The 18,810-nt window shown below is 42.2% G+C and overlaps 1 protein-coding gene across 1 annotated transcript in view; it reads right to left on the bottom strand.

Annotated features, from left to right (window-relative positions):
- Nucleotides 1-3,379: 3,379 nt before the first annotated feature.
- DLC1 (DLC1 Rho GTPase activating protein) overlaps nt 3,380-18,810 on the bottom strand; it is a 26,971-nt gene continuing 11,540 nt past the window's right edge. Inside the window, exons 4-13 of the mRNA XM_009335135.1 lie at nt 15,180-16,606; nt 13,870-14,046; nt 11,792-11,951; nt 11,355-11,553; nt 8,748-8,961; nt 8,234-8,348; nt 7,101-7,322; nt 6,201-6,418; nt 5,853-6,026; nt 3,380-5,312 (exon numbers count right to left, since the gene is read on the bottom strand). Coding sequence (XP_009333410.1) covers nt 5,192-5,312; nt 5,853-6,026; nt 6,201-6,418; nt 7,101-7,322; nt 8,234-8,348; nt 8,748-8,961; nt 11,355-11,553; nt 11,792-11,951; nt 13,870-14,046; nt 15,180-16,606 — 3,027 coding nt within the window. The 3' untranslated portion in view covers nt 3,380-5,191. The remainder of the gene's footprint in view (nt 5,313-5,852; nt 6,027-6,200; nt 6,419-7,100; nt 7,323-8,233; nt 8,349-8,747; nt 8,962-11,354; nt 11,554-11,791; nt 11,952-13,869; nt 14,047-15,179; nt 16,607-18,810) is intronic.

Genomic DNA, 18,810 nt, shown 5'->3' with positions numbered 1-18,810 from the left:
GCCTCATCTACACGTCTATAAAGCCTTAAGAAGTATTTACATGGGTCAGGAGCAATTGTGATGTTTGGACACCCCCCCCCCCCCATATCACCCTTTTATTACTTCAGCTAATGAACTGACTAGTAGAAGACTGGTACCTGGAGAAGCATATACAACACACTTGCTGTAGGGCTTTTTCTTCTCCTTCTAGTAACAAAAAAAAAATTGAGCCTATGGAATAACAGATTTGATTCCTGCTATGATAGGGAAATTGTGCTTATCAGTTATAGATCTTTCTGGGGTTTAGGTAAATGTCAGAAAAGCAAAAGACTCTCCCAGTTGTCTGGTAACCTCCCCATGCTGATCTTCATGCTCTTGGGCCATAGCGGGGAAGCACTGCATCTTCTTGTTTAAATGAATGTCCACTTCTATAAAACATAAGTAAACTGCACTCCACAACCTCCAGTGTAATTCTTGGAGAAAGACTTGCTCATTAGCAACTTCCAAAATAATTGAGTTACTTAATTGTAACTTTATTTTTGACACCACATTGTTTCTTACTCAGCAAGGCAGCGCTACCTGACACTTACAGGTGAAAACTGGTGGCCTGTAAGTCCTGTAATCATGTCAAATAATGAAGAGAGAACCTTTTTTAGGTCTTTGTGATACTTTATGGAAGCTAGTGCAGGAATGATTCCAGGGTTTGAGCCTGTGCAGTTTTAAATGACTTATGCTCTTGCTGCTTCTCAGGGAGAGACTGTCCCACAGCCTCAAAGACCTCTTGCTCTGTTGAAAATGCCTTTTCCTTTCCTTCTGCCTCAAATTTTCCATTAACGAATTTTTGTCCCAACTTGTACACCCACTCAGCTAGTTTGAACTCTTCTTCTGTGTTTTTATGACCTTCCAGTGCTAGTAGACATTTACTACATCCCTCTTGTCTAGTGGCCAGATTATGTGTATTGAATCTTCCTGTATACATGTACCCCTTCAGTGCCTTAATCTCTTTTGATGGAATTTTTTCTTCTTTGAATTCTTTCCCACCCTTCACTGCTCTTTACTGTCCCTGGACTCAGCTTGGAAGTTCAGTTCTTGCAAGCATTCTGGACGCCTCAGGCAACACAGGAAAATATAGTAGGATGGTGCAGAGGGGAGGGGAAAGTGAGCAAGCCTCAAGTGTTTGGGATAGTGCTCAATGCAAAAGAAGCATGGATGCAAACACTGCATATTAGCATCAGTAATAAGAACAGTACTTCACCTTCACCTCCGGTGCTATGCTAGCCGTTATTTTAGACATTGATACCTTTCCTTACTAGAGAAATAAAATAGCTCTGGTTTGACAGATGAGAAATAGCTGAACGTAATTTTTCAGAAATGTTCAGTATTTCCTTGTATAATGGATGCAGTCAATGGCTGTATTGACAATTTATGGTATAACATAGGCAAAGGAATTAGCATTTTGTCTTTGTAAATTTAATGCATTGCTCTACTAAAACAGTGTCTCGATTTCATTCCTTACGATTGTAGGACACTGCTCCCAGCACTTAGCAGAAGATCTGTGTATAACATTTAATTTTCATATGTCTTAAGTGGAAATATCCGCCTTTTATTATGTAGCCTAAGTCATGGATACTGTTTTCCTATCAACTTTCTCCTGGCACAGACTACTGTGGATATATACTAGGTCCTGCTCTTTTCAAGGTCTTGTACCAGACTGCAGAGGTACTGTTTTGCATCGTTTCAGTCCCACTTTCCCAGACCGTCCGTGTGTGTTAGTGATATTGCCTTCTGGCCTTTAAGATGAAGGCTGCTGATTATTTACAGCTTCATAAATATCTAACCGTGGAGTGCATTACTTGAGGAACGACAGTAAAACGTGACTTTTTCCATCTGAATTTGTTAGAAAGCAGTACTGAAATTCAGCATTACTGAAGCACACAGCAGGCTGGACCCGTGCTGCACCAGGGCTGCCATGTATGCAGTTAGCCATACCAGCACCCTGCCAGAACTGAACAGGGGCCCAGCCTGTGCTCCCTCTGTGGCAACCGCTGCTTAAAGCAAGAGAGTGTCTGAGCAAGAGCCAGTGCTGCCGTGAGTGATACCTGACAAGAAACACAGACATGGAAACTTGAATTCTATTGTCCAGCTACAACCTGGACACTTGCAAATGAAGGTGCCAAGAAAACAAACATTCAGGAGCTTGAGGCTATTTAGAAGAGTCAAAATTAACTCATGTTTTAGAAATATTTAGGAAAATGCTATTTTGAAAGTAACCTAAATGCACTTTAAACAAAATGCAGAGTAAATCCTTGAAGTGCCTGAGGAGTCTGTCATGCATTAGTGTGCTTAAAAATACAAACAAAACCATCATTACAGAGAAAAATAAATTAGCTCTAACTCTGCTTGTTCCAAGGGCCCAAAACTGTGAACAAACCTGTTGGTTTTTTTTTAAATTGTGCAGTTGTTTTATTTTTAGTATTGACTTGGGAAGAAAAAAGATCCTGTAAGAGCCAAACAAATGACAGTCCCTTATCAGAAAGGTTCTCTAAAAGGCTCTTTGGTGTGTTAGAGCTAGTACCACAACAACAAGAGGTTTGCTTTTGCCAGACTGTGAAGCAGCATCCCTCACACTGCTCCCTGGGGAACACAGGGGGAAGCAATAGTGATCAGGACTTCGGGATGCTCAGGTGGAGAAAGAATACAATGATGTTGGTAGCTGAAAGGCAGCAGGCCTCCTTCCAGTTACTCTGTCAGACAAGCCTCACAGATCAAAATCCTCCTTCAGATGCCCAAATTCTATTTCTGTTGGCTAAGACTTTAAAAACTTCTTAAAGTTGCTTGAATTAGCAGCTGTCTTTGGCTTCATTTTTCACCTTAGTCAGTTGTTTGTATATCCTCCTGGCCTTCTCTTTGGCTTCATTTCACTGCTGCGTGTGCTTTAACTTTCTCCAATTACTTTCACACTTGCATTTTTTAAAGCAAACCTATGACTCCACAACTCGTCCAGCCCTCGTTCTCCCCATAGAAAATACGAAAGCAGTGAATTATCTTTCAGCATCACATACAGCTGCCTATCAAGTAGGAATTTGCTTTGCTCCCTGTTAAATTCAAGAGTACCTTTCCACAAGACAGCAGCAAAACAGAGGTTTCTTCTTACTTTTAGATGTATGAAGCTACTGACTGTGGAGTATTTCTGTCCTGCCATCATGAAGGCTTGTCTTCCAAAAATTTTGAAATTGCTTGGGTACCTGCCTTTAACAATGCTAAAAATATTGGCCTGGGAGAGGGCAGGGGTGGCTATGCAGATGGTAGTAGTATGTAAAGAACCGGTGGTAAGAAAAAATGCCTCCTCCTCTGGGCACAAGGAAGAATGCAGAATAAAATAAAAACCATCATGCTTCTCCAATTTTAAACATTTAATAGTGCACTTATTGAGTATATTCTGTACAGACATCTATAGCAAGTTAAACATTTCCTTTCTCTCATGTAGATCATAGTCATGTAAAGCACATTTACAATAGAAAACATACTTGAGGTACAAAAAACCAAAAAGAATAGCTGAGGTATAAATACAGGTATATTTTAAATAATCTTTATCATGCTTTATCTATGTTTGACAGTACACTGTGGGCAAGTATACATGTTTACAATAGAATGGTATGTACAACATACAATTTTACAAATTCAAAAGTGTTTGATGTAGAAGAATATACAAGGTTTTCCTACTCATGAGGAACATTGTTACTGGAAGTACTACATTATTTGCCATAATAAAAAAATCTTCATCAAAAAGCTTAAAATAATACTGACAATGGTAATAAAGTCTCAGTCAAAATTCCATCTTGCAACTCATTCATACCCTAGCCACAAAATACATTTATCACTTAATACTGCACCTCGAAAGCAAATCTTTACCTTTACAGTAAAACCTACAGAAAGACACCTTTCCAGGGGACCTCAAGACTTCCTACAGTTCATAAAAGTTGATTCTCAAGGAGGGGGGAAATATCCCAAAGGGTTTAAAACCCAACAAAACCCAAGACAAAACCCCACCCTCCTCTCTGCCCCCTCCAAATTGCTCACATCCAGGTTCTGTTCGTGTTAATGTGCAGCTTTTAGGAAAACAGGCAAAGGAGGGAGAGAGCTCGTGCGACTCGTCCTAGCCACCTCACCCCACCTGCTGCTGCAGGAGTCCTGCCACCTCCCAGCACCGCAACTCCAGTGTTGACTTTTTCCTCTTGAGCCGAAAGAATACAGTAAAATATATAAAAGCTCATTAAAACACTTATAGTTAACGCAGGTAGAAGTAAAAGCAACAAACATTTTTTGGCAAATTAACAATTGACATTACTGGCTCTCTTTACCATTGCACAGACATGCCATTTCTAAGCTGTTACATTGCTCAAAAGTATATTTACTTAAAATTGCTATAGAATTGCTAATCACTCCTAAAAGATCATCTGGATAAGGAGTCGACAGTAATTGGAGCAAGCCTTTTGTAACATCTGCTTAGGGTTTTTAACAAGGTTAGAGCTGAGGAAAATGCAGAACTGGCACATGGGAAGGATGGCTACTCCTGGTCCACAGGGAGTCCCATTCTAGGTTGAACTGTATCCAGCATACTAAAATCCGTTCTGGTTGCCTATCAGTGTACCAGACACATTTCAAGTTCGACTTCTGCTATCCTTTCAACCATTAACACACTCATTCACACTTTAATCTCTGTGCAAACCTTTCTCTGCTTATCTCAGTGAGAACACATTGAAGAGTACCAACTATTCCAGTGGATACACCAGTCCCTCAACGCACTACAAATAAAATGACATGGGTATGTACATAAAGCTAAGTATTTCACATGGGAATGATGAGCCTTCACCATATTTCATAATATATTTTGCATTTAAAGAATTTTGCTTCTCAGAAGCAATTCAAACCATCAAATAGTACAATACTTTTTTTTTTTTTTTGCACAGTCCTCCTATGTATTCCAGTCAAGGCCTACACTATAGACCTTACACAGACAGGAAGCAGCTTTAAAGTGTATGGTATGGCCACAGTCCTATAGTAATGCTCACAGTCAAGTTTTCATGCTGTCATCCCCTCATGACATGACTTGCAGATGGTACGCTAGTCTGGTCTGCAGCGCATGAGCCTCAGTTTTGGGTAATGTCTACATTGCTGAGGTGTGGAGCGCACGGCTGTTCCTCTTCAGTAGTCACCTGGATTTTACTTCCTTGCTCTCAAGACTCTGATGAATGAAAGAGTCTCGTATCTTAACGACTTCAGATGCACACAAGTGTCCAAAAGATTTGGTGTACCAGTCTGGCATGTGGCCCCTGATGCATGAAGAAAAAGTAATGATGAAGTAAGTACCAGTAACTTTGCATGCATTTTCTTAGTCAGAATGAAATAGATACCTAGCTGGTTCAATGCCCAACTAGGAAATCTCCGTATTACTGCTTATTGCTCAGCTCAGCCTTACTAATATATAGACTTGCTCAAAAACAAGTTTGCGGCAGTGAGGAAAAGTTATGAGAAGTTTTGTGAGAACTTGGTCCTCTTTACTAACTTAATATTAAAATTAACATGTCCTTGCATCCAAATACATCGGTCAGAGGAAGGGGTGGGATTATATACCTATAGCTATGGTGGAGCACATACTGAAGACTTCTAATGCAACAAACCGCACCTGCTGCTGTTAAACGTGCACTGAAGCCAATTTTCTGTGACGTCTCAGAGACCTGTGTGCGTGCCTTTGAGAAGTACTTACTACTGGCCAAGCTAAAGCTTGTTGAACAATCTAAATTTTGCGCTGACTACACAGAAACTATACACGAAAAGTTACCACCACAAAAGGACAAAGTGGAAATTCATACCTTAAATCAATTCTGCACATGTAGGTAAGTTTAGATTTTCCTGACCCGCAGGGCTCAATCAGATACCTAGACAGGAGCACATTGACTCTAACACCTGCCACTGGAGCACGGTCATGGTCCACTGAGGTTGCTAGAAGCACACAAGCTCCCTTGGGGAAGTTTGTCCTCCATGTTCTAAGAAAAAAGAAGAAAAAAAAAGTCTTATCTTTGACAGTGATTCAAACATCTAATAAGATTTCAAATTATGCACAATTAGATATTTACCTATATAACTTACATTATACAGAAATCGTAGGCAAGGTTGCGGTTTGTATAGGATATAAACACCATTGCATATAAAAGTCTTACCTTAAGACTACGAAGTCCCTGGCTGGGTGAGGTGCCATGCTGTTCTGGACATACTGGTATATATCTGTCTGGCTATCCAAAGGTTCGATTACTTTTGATTCTATAAGATCTTCATCCCAAAGATGCTGCTCTTTAAGTAAACGATTTAAAACGTCCTCTGGCGTAGCTGGAATTTCAATGGTAGTTTTCCATAACCGGAGTGGGGGACCTTCGCATACCTGGGGAAAATCGGCGGAGTCCTCAGTTTTACTCTTTCTTACACTTTCTTTTCCTTTCTATTTTAGTGTTGGCTAAATACAGAAAATTGAATACACACACATATACGTATATATTGTACTAAGCTTGTCGTAAGCTCAGACTAAGGTTGTTTTCCTAACAGCCAAAGGCACACTGACTTCCAAATTATTTTTAAGTTACAGTTATCTTCTCCAGTATGGGATGCTATTAAATTGTGATGCTACAGAGAAATATCCTAATTTTCCAAGTTTACTTTTTAAATATCTTAAATCTCATTGAAACACTTCTCCCTGTGCTAGCTCTGAGCTGTGCAAGATTAGAGCCGAGCAACTTCTTCCCTACTGCCTGCACAGTGACAGCGCTTGGAGGCTTCACTCAGCCTGCCAAGGCTTTGCACATGTGAGTGAAGGTGTGTAAATGCAATACAGTGAACATTCCTGGGCTGGATAAACAGAAGAACACAAATCAGTGCATGTTAGCTGACTACTGCTGAAAGACATGTTGCTTTTAGGTGGTGTGCAACTATGTCAAAAGATTAAGGGTTTTTTTCTTAAATCCATCTGCAAACTAAACGTGTGCACTGAACCTTCTGTCAAAAGACTGCTTGTATTAGAGAAGGTGAGCTAAAAACCAGAGCTGTGGCGTGAACGACAGGGTGCATACCTTCTTATAGGCCAGCTCTGCTTGCTCTGAGGTGGAGCAGCTGACCCAGCCTTTAAACTTCTCCTTCATCTCTTTGAGCAAGTCGTCCACACAGTCCTGGAGGTAGCAGTGGTAGTCGGAGGGCTCGGCGGTGCTGCTGCCGCCCCGGAGCTCCTCCAGGCTGAGGGGACGCAGGTCCTGCTCTGTGTACGAGTTCCGGCCCCTGCTCATTTCTTCGGGTATCTGAGGGGTGACAAGAGTGAAATTATCCTCTTGCAGCTCTCTCCCCAAATCACAGAGTTAGTCTAGCAGTTTGACAGCCACTGAAAGATGGGTACACTGGTTTTGTAAGTGGTGGGATGTGTACGTGTCAGGTCAAGCACTCAATGTGAAGAAATGCCAAAATTAAGTTTGTTACTTTGGTTTAACTCAAATTAGTCTCTCATTTATGAGGTGTCTTGTTTTTTTCTGTGCAGTATCCCTCTTTGCTACACAACTCAGATCAATTCCCACAGCACAGTTTATCCTGCAGACTGAAGGAAGGAGGGATCAGTTGTCAGCCACAAGAAAAGAGACAGGCATGTCTTCAGTTGAGGGCTCTGAAAAGATTCGATGACAGTGAGGAAAACCAGGACTCAAGACTTGTCTGGTTCTCCATCCCGGGCCCTAGAGGGAGCATGCTTTAGTTCCTACAGACCCTTCAACCTACGGTTTGACAGTGTCACATTCCAGGACGCTTTTGTGGCCTAGTCTTGCTAACTCTTGGGAATTTAAGTATAAAACAAGCACTGAAATTCCTGGAAACAGCTTCTTGCTTTGTAATTAGAGCTGAAGTTCACAGACCCTCATGGCTGCACAAGAAAAGCTTGAAAACATATTTCAAACGCAGCCTGGATGTAACAAAAATGTCTCAAACCCCACAACTGCCTCATGACTTTTGAGTGCCAGCGCCAACAAAACAACTCTCTTTTCTTCTAGCACCACTTCTAATTCATGTATACACCCAGATTAGGATGCAAAGGTTTTTAAAAAACTATTTATCATGCATTAAACTTTATTAAAATAAAGAGACATTCCTAGCTTTCCATTATACAGCAGATCTAAGCCATGTTGGCCAATATTCCACCCATCAGTTTTGTAAATAGGTATTTTACCTGAAAGAGCTTCTTGCATTCAGCAATCATATGAGCTAGCCCTTGGGTTGCAGCCAGATTTTCATTTAGGTCTTTCTGATCGGGTTTTCCCAGGCTTGGTTTTCTTTGCATGACCCTTCACAGGGGAAAAGAGCACACACACACAAACCCAGTTATTTAATGCAGAGCAAGAGAGACGCTCGGTAAGAAAACAGTAGGATTCCCAAATCTGCTGGTGATTTAAAGCAGTGCTGCCTGGGACCAAATCTTGGCATGGTGTTACCGACTTCTCTCGCTACTCTCTCTAAACTTTTTCTTTGGAATCCCCCCATTTCTTCCTTCTTATGAACTCGCTTACATTTTAACAAATCTCTAACGAAAGGTAGGATCCCATAACCATTCTACACCCGGTGCCCTCTGAGGTGTCCAAGGTGATTGCAACTGGTAGGGTCAATGCTAGACCGTGCCTGTTGCACATCGCCACTAGCTGTGGTACAGGACCAGCAGCAATGAGACCTGCTCCCCCTAGACGTACCTTGGGGAAGAATTCTCTCTTTTGAGAGTGTTTAAGTGGAAGAGGGAAGGTGCTAAGCAGACGGCCAGGTTTGTTGGTGTCATCTGGTTTTCCTTCACTGCAGCTGTGACATCACTCAGGAAATAGAGAAGAATCTGGAGGACCTCCCTGTTCTCATCGGGTAAAAGCATAATGGCAGCCTTGATAGCCTGGAGACGCTGATCCTTTGGCACATCTGCATAATATTAGTAATTCTCTCATCAGCCCATTGATTTTCCACATACACAGCATGAATACATCCCAAAGCAAACTCCAGCTTCAAATATTTGACTCGAGTTTGAAGTGATTTTCTTCAGGATGCATACCATTCGTAGGAAACATGAAGGAATTTTTTTTTTAACCCACTAGTTTAACTACCTCAGCTATTTCCTGCCTCACAAGAAATGCAAGCAAGAAGAAGTTGTGCCTAGGCCAGAGTTAATTTTAGATTTAATTTCAACAGCTACATGCTCCCGCAGATGCACTAAAATGACAGAAGCCTGGAGTCAGGCAGTGAACAAGCAAACACAGTCCAGCCAATTTAGAAATTCTTTGGCTTTCAAAGAAATTCGAAACATGAATGCATTTTAGAATAGGTGAATTAATTAAATAAACTGGCTAGCAAACCTTTTCAACAATGATGTCATAAAATATCTAGAAAGTGCTTTACCAAACACAGAGGGTTGCTTTATTGAGCAGATCATTCAAAGTCATGTGGTGGAAAAAGAAAGTCAACGCTGTGAAGCCCCATACCATTAAACAGCTCCTTGGTTACTAACAACAAACAGCCATTGGAAAAATTTGATGTGTGTCTTTATATAAGGCCCTCTCCTCCAAACTTGAAGGGAACAAAAAATGAAATAACCCAGACCAGATCTGCATCTTATAAAGGGATTTCCAATAAGCCTCCTCTGAAGGCAACATCAGAGTCTGAGTCCTGGAGCATTTATATCATCATTAGCACCACACCACCCTCACTGCATGTCTCATAATACACGTGCTGCTAACCAGATATTTAACTGGTATTTGCTTAGGGCTTCAGCAACTTTGTAAGGCTAGCAGGTGAGTTTAGAAAGCAATTTTAAGCAAAAATCCACTGTTTTCCACACTCTCCCGTCAATCAGCTCAAAGCACATTTAAGCCACGTATGGACAATTCCAGTGCGCAGCCTGGTGCATAACATCAAAGCAAAGGGAAATTTTGTCCTTTGCAGGGAAACAAAATTTACAGCTGCTTTAAGGCGCTTTGCTTTACACAGAGATAATACTTTCCGACCACCTCTGGGGAATCCTCAGACCTACTGCCTGTAAAAGAAAAGGAACAGATACTTCTGCAGTGCTCTTGTCAAACTTTTTCTGGCACTAAACCCACAAAGAGTTGCTGTTTAATATGCACGGAAGTGGAGAGTCTGATTAATTTTCTCCATAAACCTTCTTGGGAATCCAAACATAGAAAAAAAATGCGTGCACTGAAATAACGGTATGTATGTTTTTATTTTAAACCGTCACCTCCACCTATGGAGCTCTGAAGGAGGTTCCTGTAACCTTTTTGTAACCATCATCATAAGGAAGGCACAAAATACAGCAAGGGCTCAAAGAAGGTGTCTTTGCAGTAAGTTCTGTTGTAGCTGTGCTACCATGGGAAGAATACATGGGGAGACAGCTGGGGTGGTGTTAGGGAGAGAAACCACGGGATCAGCAAGGTGCCCGTAGCGCATCGATCCGTTTGGACCGCCATGAATATTTCAAAAAGCTCTGGAGTTCTGGTCACCAAACATTAATTAATCTTTGGCCATTTTATAAAGTGAGAGTATTCCCAGTGAAACAATGTTGAAGAAAACTTTTGAAAGACGTGTTGTTTGGAAAGATCCAGCACAAAACTAGCATCTATACAGAACTCAATTTATCTAGTTCACAAAAGAGAATGTCTCCCTTGCTGGAGTTGAACATGCCATCTCAGAACGATTAATTATTTCTTTTCACGTCCATTGATAAACTCCATTTTTGATGCGATTTATTCTAAGCACTTTCTATTTATGGTACCTATCAGTAAAGTAGCTGCAAGTCAGTAACAGAAAAGCTTTCAACTTAAAGGTTGTTTTCAAAAGTTGTCATGAAGGATAGAATAATATGAATTATAAGAAAATAGAAATTTTTTGGCAGCCTTGCTCTTACAAAAAAATCTCAGTAATTTAGTGGATTTCAATCCCCTTGAAAGTGCCACACTCTGTTCGTGTAGTGTTTGTACAGCTCCCCTACCTAGCTACATCAGATGTGGCTTATTTTCAAACAGTAGGATCAAGTATGCTCAAAGAAGAGAGGAAACTTTATAGCAAGCGATGGAGGATTTATATTTGTTCCCAAACTACAGAGAAAGGTGAAATGAAAAGAACTTTACTATAAATCGTTATACAACTAGAACATCGAAAATCCATTTCTTATGAGGCAGCCTGAACTGTAATGGCTGCTGGAGAAAGGCAAAGAGCAACATATGCAACATGTGTAGTGCCCAGAGGAGCAGTATTAGAAAGTTCCACCCTTGCTACACGAATGACCATTTGCCATCTGCCGTAGAAATCTCACTACTTACATTGGTATATCTGTAAGAAGGTCTCGGAGAGTTTGTTGGTCATGAGAGGCTCAGGGAGATCACGGAAGAATTGCTTTAACATGTCTGCTACATCGTAAGCAGACTGGCCTTCATAGTTGACGCTGTCTGTTGAATTCTCATTCATTTGGCGCAAAGCCTGAATTCTTGATTTGACTCCAGATTTCCTAAACAGTCCAACCTATATATGGAAACGTAAATACATTTACAATGAGTCCAGCAAATGTGAAATGTAACTATGCTCTTTAGCTTCTTATGTACAGGTTCTAATTTCATGGAAAGCTTTCCTTGCATTAATTATCTATTTTGTCCTATTTTGAGTCTACTCTTTTCAGACTGACCCAGGAACAATAAAAATTAATGGAAGGCTGGGCTTTGGGTGCTGCATGCGTGTGGGATGAGAGTACAGCAAAACCCACCTGATCCAGGCAGTGGTTGCGGAGGTACCGCATGGCTTGCTGAATGCTCTGTGGAAGAGGCTGCCCCGTGCGCTGGACATTGACTTGCAGCGGTACTCCAAACACATTTCGGTCTTTATAATCTGGCACCTTTATCCTTTTCATAAATTTTGGTACTGCCCTATTTAAGCAAAGGGAATGACAAAATTAAATTAAACCTCTGTTGACCATTTATCTTCTGTATTTCCAGTAATTCAGAAAGTCAGTGAAAATAAGTGAAACACTTTAGTAATATGAAAAGTAGTGACAGTATAAATTAGCTAATCCACTCAGGGCTGGGAAGGGGGAGAGGACAGAAAACAGAGTTTCTCTGAGAGAAAGGCTTGACATTCGGGGCAGTATGCTGCCTGTAAGTATTAATGTGGTGCTACTCCATCAATATTAGTAGGACAAAAGCTACAGGCTAAAACTGCAGGGGCCAGATTGAATTGCGAAAGAGTCAAAATAAATCCTGCGGTCAGTGACCCCTTATAACACTGCTTCTTTAGGTTTCGGGAAAGATGGGCATTTGAACAATGAGCTTTTGTATGTCAACTACTTGTTCTGCAAAGTCCTCAAACTGGGTCCACCACCCACCAGTGTGCATAACAGCAGGAAACTGATGTAATACATTTGAGTTTGTCAGCTAAAAACTTCAGCTCTATAAACAACCCCTTTGAGGGACCCCCCTCCTTGTCAGCCAGTGACTGTTGTTAACCCCACCTCCCACTCCAATTTCAATGAGAGGCCTTTCCATCTGCTTATGACTCCAAGGAAAAAGTTACTAAATACAAAAGAATGATTTACCCCCAGGTCCCCAAGAGTATTGGTTTCATAAAGGGAAAAAAAAAAGCCATTAAAATGTGAAAATATTGAGATCATTTTCCTGAACAGGGAGAAAAGCTAATGTCCAGTGCAACAACTGATAGGACACAGTAGCACTGGAAAACAGGGAGACCTATTTAACATTTCAATATACAGTACAGCTATGCAAACAGTGCATTAGATTTACAGCTGTTACATAGTAAAACAGAACCAACTTGTATTGCCATATAGTTAAGTTTAGGGCATTATTGATATATGTATGAATAATACTTGCTTTGTCAAAAAAAATGCCAATGGAATGTGAAAAAACACATTGCGATCTCCACTGAGAATCTGAAGCATGCAGGGATAACTGGTCAATACTTATTTCTGTCTTTCAGAACAAACAACTTCTGTATTTAGAAAGGCTGACATAATAACAGCCTTTGAACAGGAGGTACTTTGATGCTGAAGCTAAATACTCTCTATGACTCCTGGGGAAGGGAGGAGGCTCGCCTGTGGTAGGGAGAAGAAGAATTTTATTGCGCCTTTTGCATCCTGAAGGTTACACAGGCTGTACTGCAGATACAATAATAAAAGAGCTTTCTATTTCATTCTTCCAACAAAAAACATTCAACTGGGTTACAAACACCTGGCCACAGCAGAAATTGCTGCCTACAAAAAACTCCATGGTTCTCCCAATGTTTCTTCCTCCCCCCCCTCCATCTTTTTTGCAAGCTAACTGGATTTATAGTGCGCTTTAAAGAGGGAAGATAGATTTTGGCTGATGAGACACTAGAACTGAAGGAAATTTACATTATTTAATTACATAATTATATAGATAAAGTAATGCAAATATTTAAGAATAACTGAAGAAAAGCAAGCCTATTAAGATCTACTGAGGTTTGTGCCACTGCTCGCTAACTGCCTCAATAAACAACTAGTCCTTCTTTTGCTATGGATGTCCACACATCTTCCTGCTCAGAAAGCTGGCCTGTACTTCCTTGCTTTTGTTCCCTCACATGCCCCCTATAAACATACTTCTCAAGCCTAATAAGATTAGACTTACATAAAGGGTTAGCAATTTTAGCCCCGTCTTAGGAAACCACAAATCACTGTCAGCACAGGCTGGAGGAAGAAGTGCAAATATGGAAAAAGAGGGACGGAGGGATTCATTGCATCTTTCCAAAAGTTGCAAGCATGCAACTGTCATGCTCGTATGCTCGGCCTGTCTACACATGGCACTGTGCCCTTACCAGCTGAAACCGTGCTTGTTGGAAGGCGTGTACTTCTCCAGGAGAGCAGTCAGCTTCAGGAGAGAGTACTTCTGCAGCAGGTTCATCTGCGCCACGGACTGGCAGTTGATCTGCAGCGACGCTGAGCTGAGGCTGGGCCGGTGGGAGCTCTGGAAGCTGTGCCACCTCAGCCTGTGCCTGCAGAGAAGATGGGGGACAGAGCAAGGACCGCTCACTGAAATGACTCCGCAAGAAATGTGCAGGAATTACCGCAAACGTACTGCTGAGCTCCCTGGCCTTGGCAGCCACTGTCTTCTGAGATTTCACAGGCATCAGCCGGCAGCGTCTCTGCCTCACCTGCTGCGATGCAGCACGTGCAGATGCTTCAGATGGGAACGTGCGCTCTGAGCTGACCCACAGCTCAGTGTTAACTACACAGTCTTGCCCTATCAGATATCCTCCGAGGGCTCCAACACCCTTTTTCAGAAGCCCTTTCAGTATTAAGGCAGTGGGAATCAAAAAACTCCGTTAAGAAAAAACGGCCCAGATTTTTAAGACACATCAAATGGGAACTAAGCACTTCTAAAAGTCCCATTAAGTTTATACAAGCAGCTGTAGGTGACTAAATGACAGCAGAAACCAGGCCTTAAATGATTTGCACCAGTTTTAAAGGAAAACTGGAAACAAGCTAGAAAGAATTCAACTCCTTGCTCTACTCACAATAAAAAATACAGTCCCAGCAGAAACTGGGAGGCCACTGGAACTCCCCCAGTCCCCCACTGTGCTACAGCGATCAAGAGAAAGTAAACAAACCTCATTTTCCCTGCAGATTTAATGCCCCAGCATGCTATTAAGAAACAGCCTGCTACTGAAAAGTGCAAATTTTTGAAACAGTCTAAAAGTCAAAGCTTTTACTACACACCGACACAAACCAGACCATACTTACACTGGTTCTCCTAGCCAACTTAAAAAAGTGAATAATCCTACTTGAGGTCCCTTTCCCTCCCACACACCGAAGAATTATCATCCCCCAAAACTGCCTTAACATTGCTCCTAACACTGACTTGCTGAGCGGGCTGTTTTTCAATGACGACTCAGGCTGAACGTACAAACATACAGCTACGAAGTGTGGGAATCACTTGTCTAAAAGTCTTGCACAAATACTTCCCTTGCATATAATTGTTTTGGGAAGTGATGGGAACAGCACGCGTATGCTTGAATGGCCACAACTTCTGTTGCACCTTAACAGTGTGGTGCAGCTACTATAGGGCCACTCGGGCTGGAGGGGACCTCACCAGGGCCACCCCAAGTCCCAGTGCTCATGATCTCACCTGCTGGACCGCGTCAGTGATGCGCCCACCCCAGAGTCCCTCCTGTCCTGCATCCCAGCGGGCTCTTCCGTTTCATTCAGCGAATTCCCCGTACTGTCAAGGTCACTCGGTGTTGTTCGATCGTTATCTACATCAAGGTGGATCTGCTTTGGAGAGGAAGGACATGGGGAGATGGAGTCGAGCGCCGAGTCAGAGTCCCCTTCGTCCGAGAACTTCTCTGACCACTGGTTTACTATTCTCTGCATCCCTTTGACGTGGTACAGGATGTCGTCTAGTTCTGGGAATATGTCTTCATTTTCAAGGTCAGCCAGGTCGCTCGTACTGGAATACAGGATCGAGCCCGGCACGTTGTCGTAAATACTCAGGCGGCTGCTCACTGAGCTGGAGGAGTTGCGCCTTTTCCCCATGCCCAGCTCTTTGGAGCTGTCACCACTGTTTTCCCTCCGGAGGGTGAGATGGCCATGTCCGTGGAAACTCCCTGTCCTCCAGTTCACAGAGGCGTTGCTTTCTGTCGGGGAGAAGTTGCCGTTGGACAGTGCTTTGGGAAAAGTGCCGGGCTTATGATCTTCGGGGATAAAAAACACAGTGTCTTCTGCAAAGCTTCCCCGGTTCTTGAAGTTCTGCTCCATCACGTCGCTGAATGTTGACTGGTTGAAGGGGTCGAAGCCTTCCAGGTACATGCCCACCCTTTTATTGTACGCACTGAGGCTGCGTGTTCGTGTGACGGGACTGGGTGTGCTGACAGCACTGCTCGTCTCAGACTGACTACTGCTGCTGCTGGTCTGGGTGGAATTTGAGACGCTCCTCTTTCGTACCATGGGGAGGCTGATGTGATTGCCATTGAGGGCAGAAATCTCCACGCAGTTAAGTTGTTTCAGTTTATCTTCATCCATGCCCTCCTGCAGGATGGGCCCGCTAATAATAAGGCCAAGCTTTGAAGGAGCTTTGCTCTTGCCATGGTGAGAGCTCTTGATTTTCAGGCTCTCCATTCTCTTGAGCAGGCTCTTTGTTTTGGACTTGGCGTTCTTCTCATTGGCTTTCGTGTTGAAGCTGAAGCTATTCAGCTCCCTGGGTGAGGGCAGGCTGCTGAATGAATCGTCATTTGCTACAAAATTGCTCGATGAACAAACGCTCACAACCGAGTTTGTCCTGGTGGTGGATGCCTCGCTCTGCAGGGTTGGTTGGTGGCTGCTGGTGCTGCTGATACTCAGAATAGAAGCCACCTCCTGGCGTTCGCTGAGATCTGTTAGCACACTCTCACGGCTTGCTGCATTAGTAAGGTGAGGAGCTTCCGGGGAGGGGGTGTTCAAGTCTGGTTTTGGAGGGAACACGTCAAACTCTTCAAGCCTCGACCACCTCTTGCTGTCCCTCTGAAAAGTCCATTTGCCACTTATTGCACAAGGTTCATCTTCATCTGAATCTTCGCTCTGCAAAGAAGAAGAACCCTGAAAGCACTGCTTGCAAATTGCCCAAACAGCAAAGGCGGTTGCATTTAAATACAATGCCCACTAAACTGCTTTAAGCATGACCTTGTTCTCACTGAATTTAAAGTGAAAACAGTCTTTTCCTTCAGGGAGAGGAAGATTAGGCCATAAAGCTCATCACAGGAAAAGATAACATGGGACAGGCAATATATTTTAACAGTTTTTAAACACAAAAGATATACGCTTTGTAAAAAGAAACAAACAATACAATCTGCTTTAAATTGCTCTTTTCTAAAAACCCTAGTATCCATAGACTTTTAATTAATTGGTCACAGTGGATAGCCCTCAGATCAATGGAAATTCCTGGCATGCATAAAATTTTAAACTGGAGTCAGTCAGGGGTTGGGGTCCCTCTGGACTCTCTCCAAAGTTACAGTCTGTTGATAGTGGCTGTGTGTTTATACTCCTCTTTGCAATTACAAGAAGTGTCTCATACGTTCTGAATTGTAGCAGATTAATTCCTTACCCATTCGGGAAGTCTGAACGGTCTCCTCGCTGTGACTAATGAGATAGCAAAAGAAGCTCTTGCACGGCAAGAGTGTGATGCCTCTAGGCTCTTACCTGGTCCACTCTTCCTCCCACAGGCTAACAGCTAACATTTTAAGAATGTCCTGTGAAGTTTCTACTTCAGTCTCGCTTCGGGCACACTTTAACACTCATAGATAGCGAGCAGCAAGAGCTCACTGACAGTATAGCACGTAAGTAAATTGTAAATAACATCTCCACTGATGATGTTTGATGTATGAGTAATGCCTGAGGGCACAATTTCATGTACATCACTTACGCTTACAATCTTTTAATCTAAATACTGAAAGGGAATGATCCTGGGACTGACATATTTGGTCTTCCAAATATCTGGAAAATTTCATGTTGGAAGAATAAAACCCATGAAGATATTTTAATACAACACCATGAAGCCACAAAATAATCTTTGGTGTTCAGAGTAGGAAACACTAATTGCCACCCAGCGCCATGAGTTTCACTTCATTTGTTTAGATGGCTTTAATTTAAAAACAAACACACATGCATGCCCCAAACTGTAACTATTTGTGTGCCAGGAACACAAACATTTATTCTCTGAAAAACAAGTAAATTATTCATAATTCAAATATTTTATTTATGCATACTTTAGCTCCTGATCCTCTCCTAGTTTTTTGGGTTGTTTTTTTTAATAGCACATTTCATCAGCTCAGGAAAATAAGTGAAACACCGTATTTACTTTTTATAACCAAATACACATGAGACACAGAGCAAGCGTCATTTGCTTTGTTTCCAAACTACTACAAACTACTTCTGTCCATGACTCAGATGAAAACCTAAGAGGACTGGCTTGCTTATTTAAAGTTTTCAGGAGGAAAAAAAGTCACCTGAAACTGCCAATGGATAGTAACGATGGTTCAGTGGTGAATGTGGTTTGACTGGAAAAAAAGGAGCAGTAAAGTGATCTTAATTTGCAAAGAGGTCAATGCAAACATAAAGAAACATATGTTTCTGTCAGCACAATTTTTCCCTAGTGTTAAAAAGCTTTAAAGGCTAAGTATTGTGTTTAATGAAGTCAACAACAAAAGGGAATAGGATCCAAGTCCATCTGCCAGAACATGGGTGGTGAATGAAAATCAGGAAGGAGTGAAACAGGAGGTAACATCCAGACTCCGGAAGATCTGGGGTTTGGACCTGAAGTCAGGTCTGGTCTGACCTCTAACAGCAATACTGATCATTCCAGTGTTAACAAGGTTCAGGAACAAGGAGGAGAAATCTTCTGGCGGTCATAAACGGCAATCCAGCTGTCTACCCCTACTTTTAAGGAGTTCCTACATATGCTGCCTCAGAGTGTTATCAAGAGGGGATTAATTCCTGGTAAACAACCTCAGAGCATTTGTATGCATTCTTGTTAAGGGTAGGGCAGCATTGTATTGCCTTAGCTCAGTCATCTTTATCTGCAGTTGTCATATCCCAGGGGACAGTATCAACTACTGATCCCTCCTAGGACACACACATAGTTTTAAGACAGCTAATGAGTGGTACCTTACTAGCAAACCCCAGCCACTCAGCTTTCTGTCAGTACTACCTTACTGAAATTACAGTAGGTGCTCTCTTATTTCTCACCACGCTCCACAGGGATCCTGAAAATTCAGGAAACACTTTTA

Source organism: Pygoscelis adeliae, unplaced genomic scaffold (genome assembly GCF_000699105.1).
Source record: "Pygoscelis adeliae isolate BGI_AS28 unplaced genomic scaffold, ASM69910v1 Scaffold21, whole genome shotgun sequence".
Classification (NCBI taxonomy): domain Eukaryota; kingdom Metazoa; phylum Chordata; class Aves; order Sphenisciformes; family Spheniscidae; genus Pygoscelis; species Pygoscelis adeliae.
This window is presented reverse-complemented; position numbering and strand designations above follow the sequence as displayed.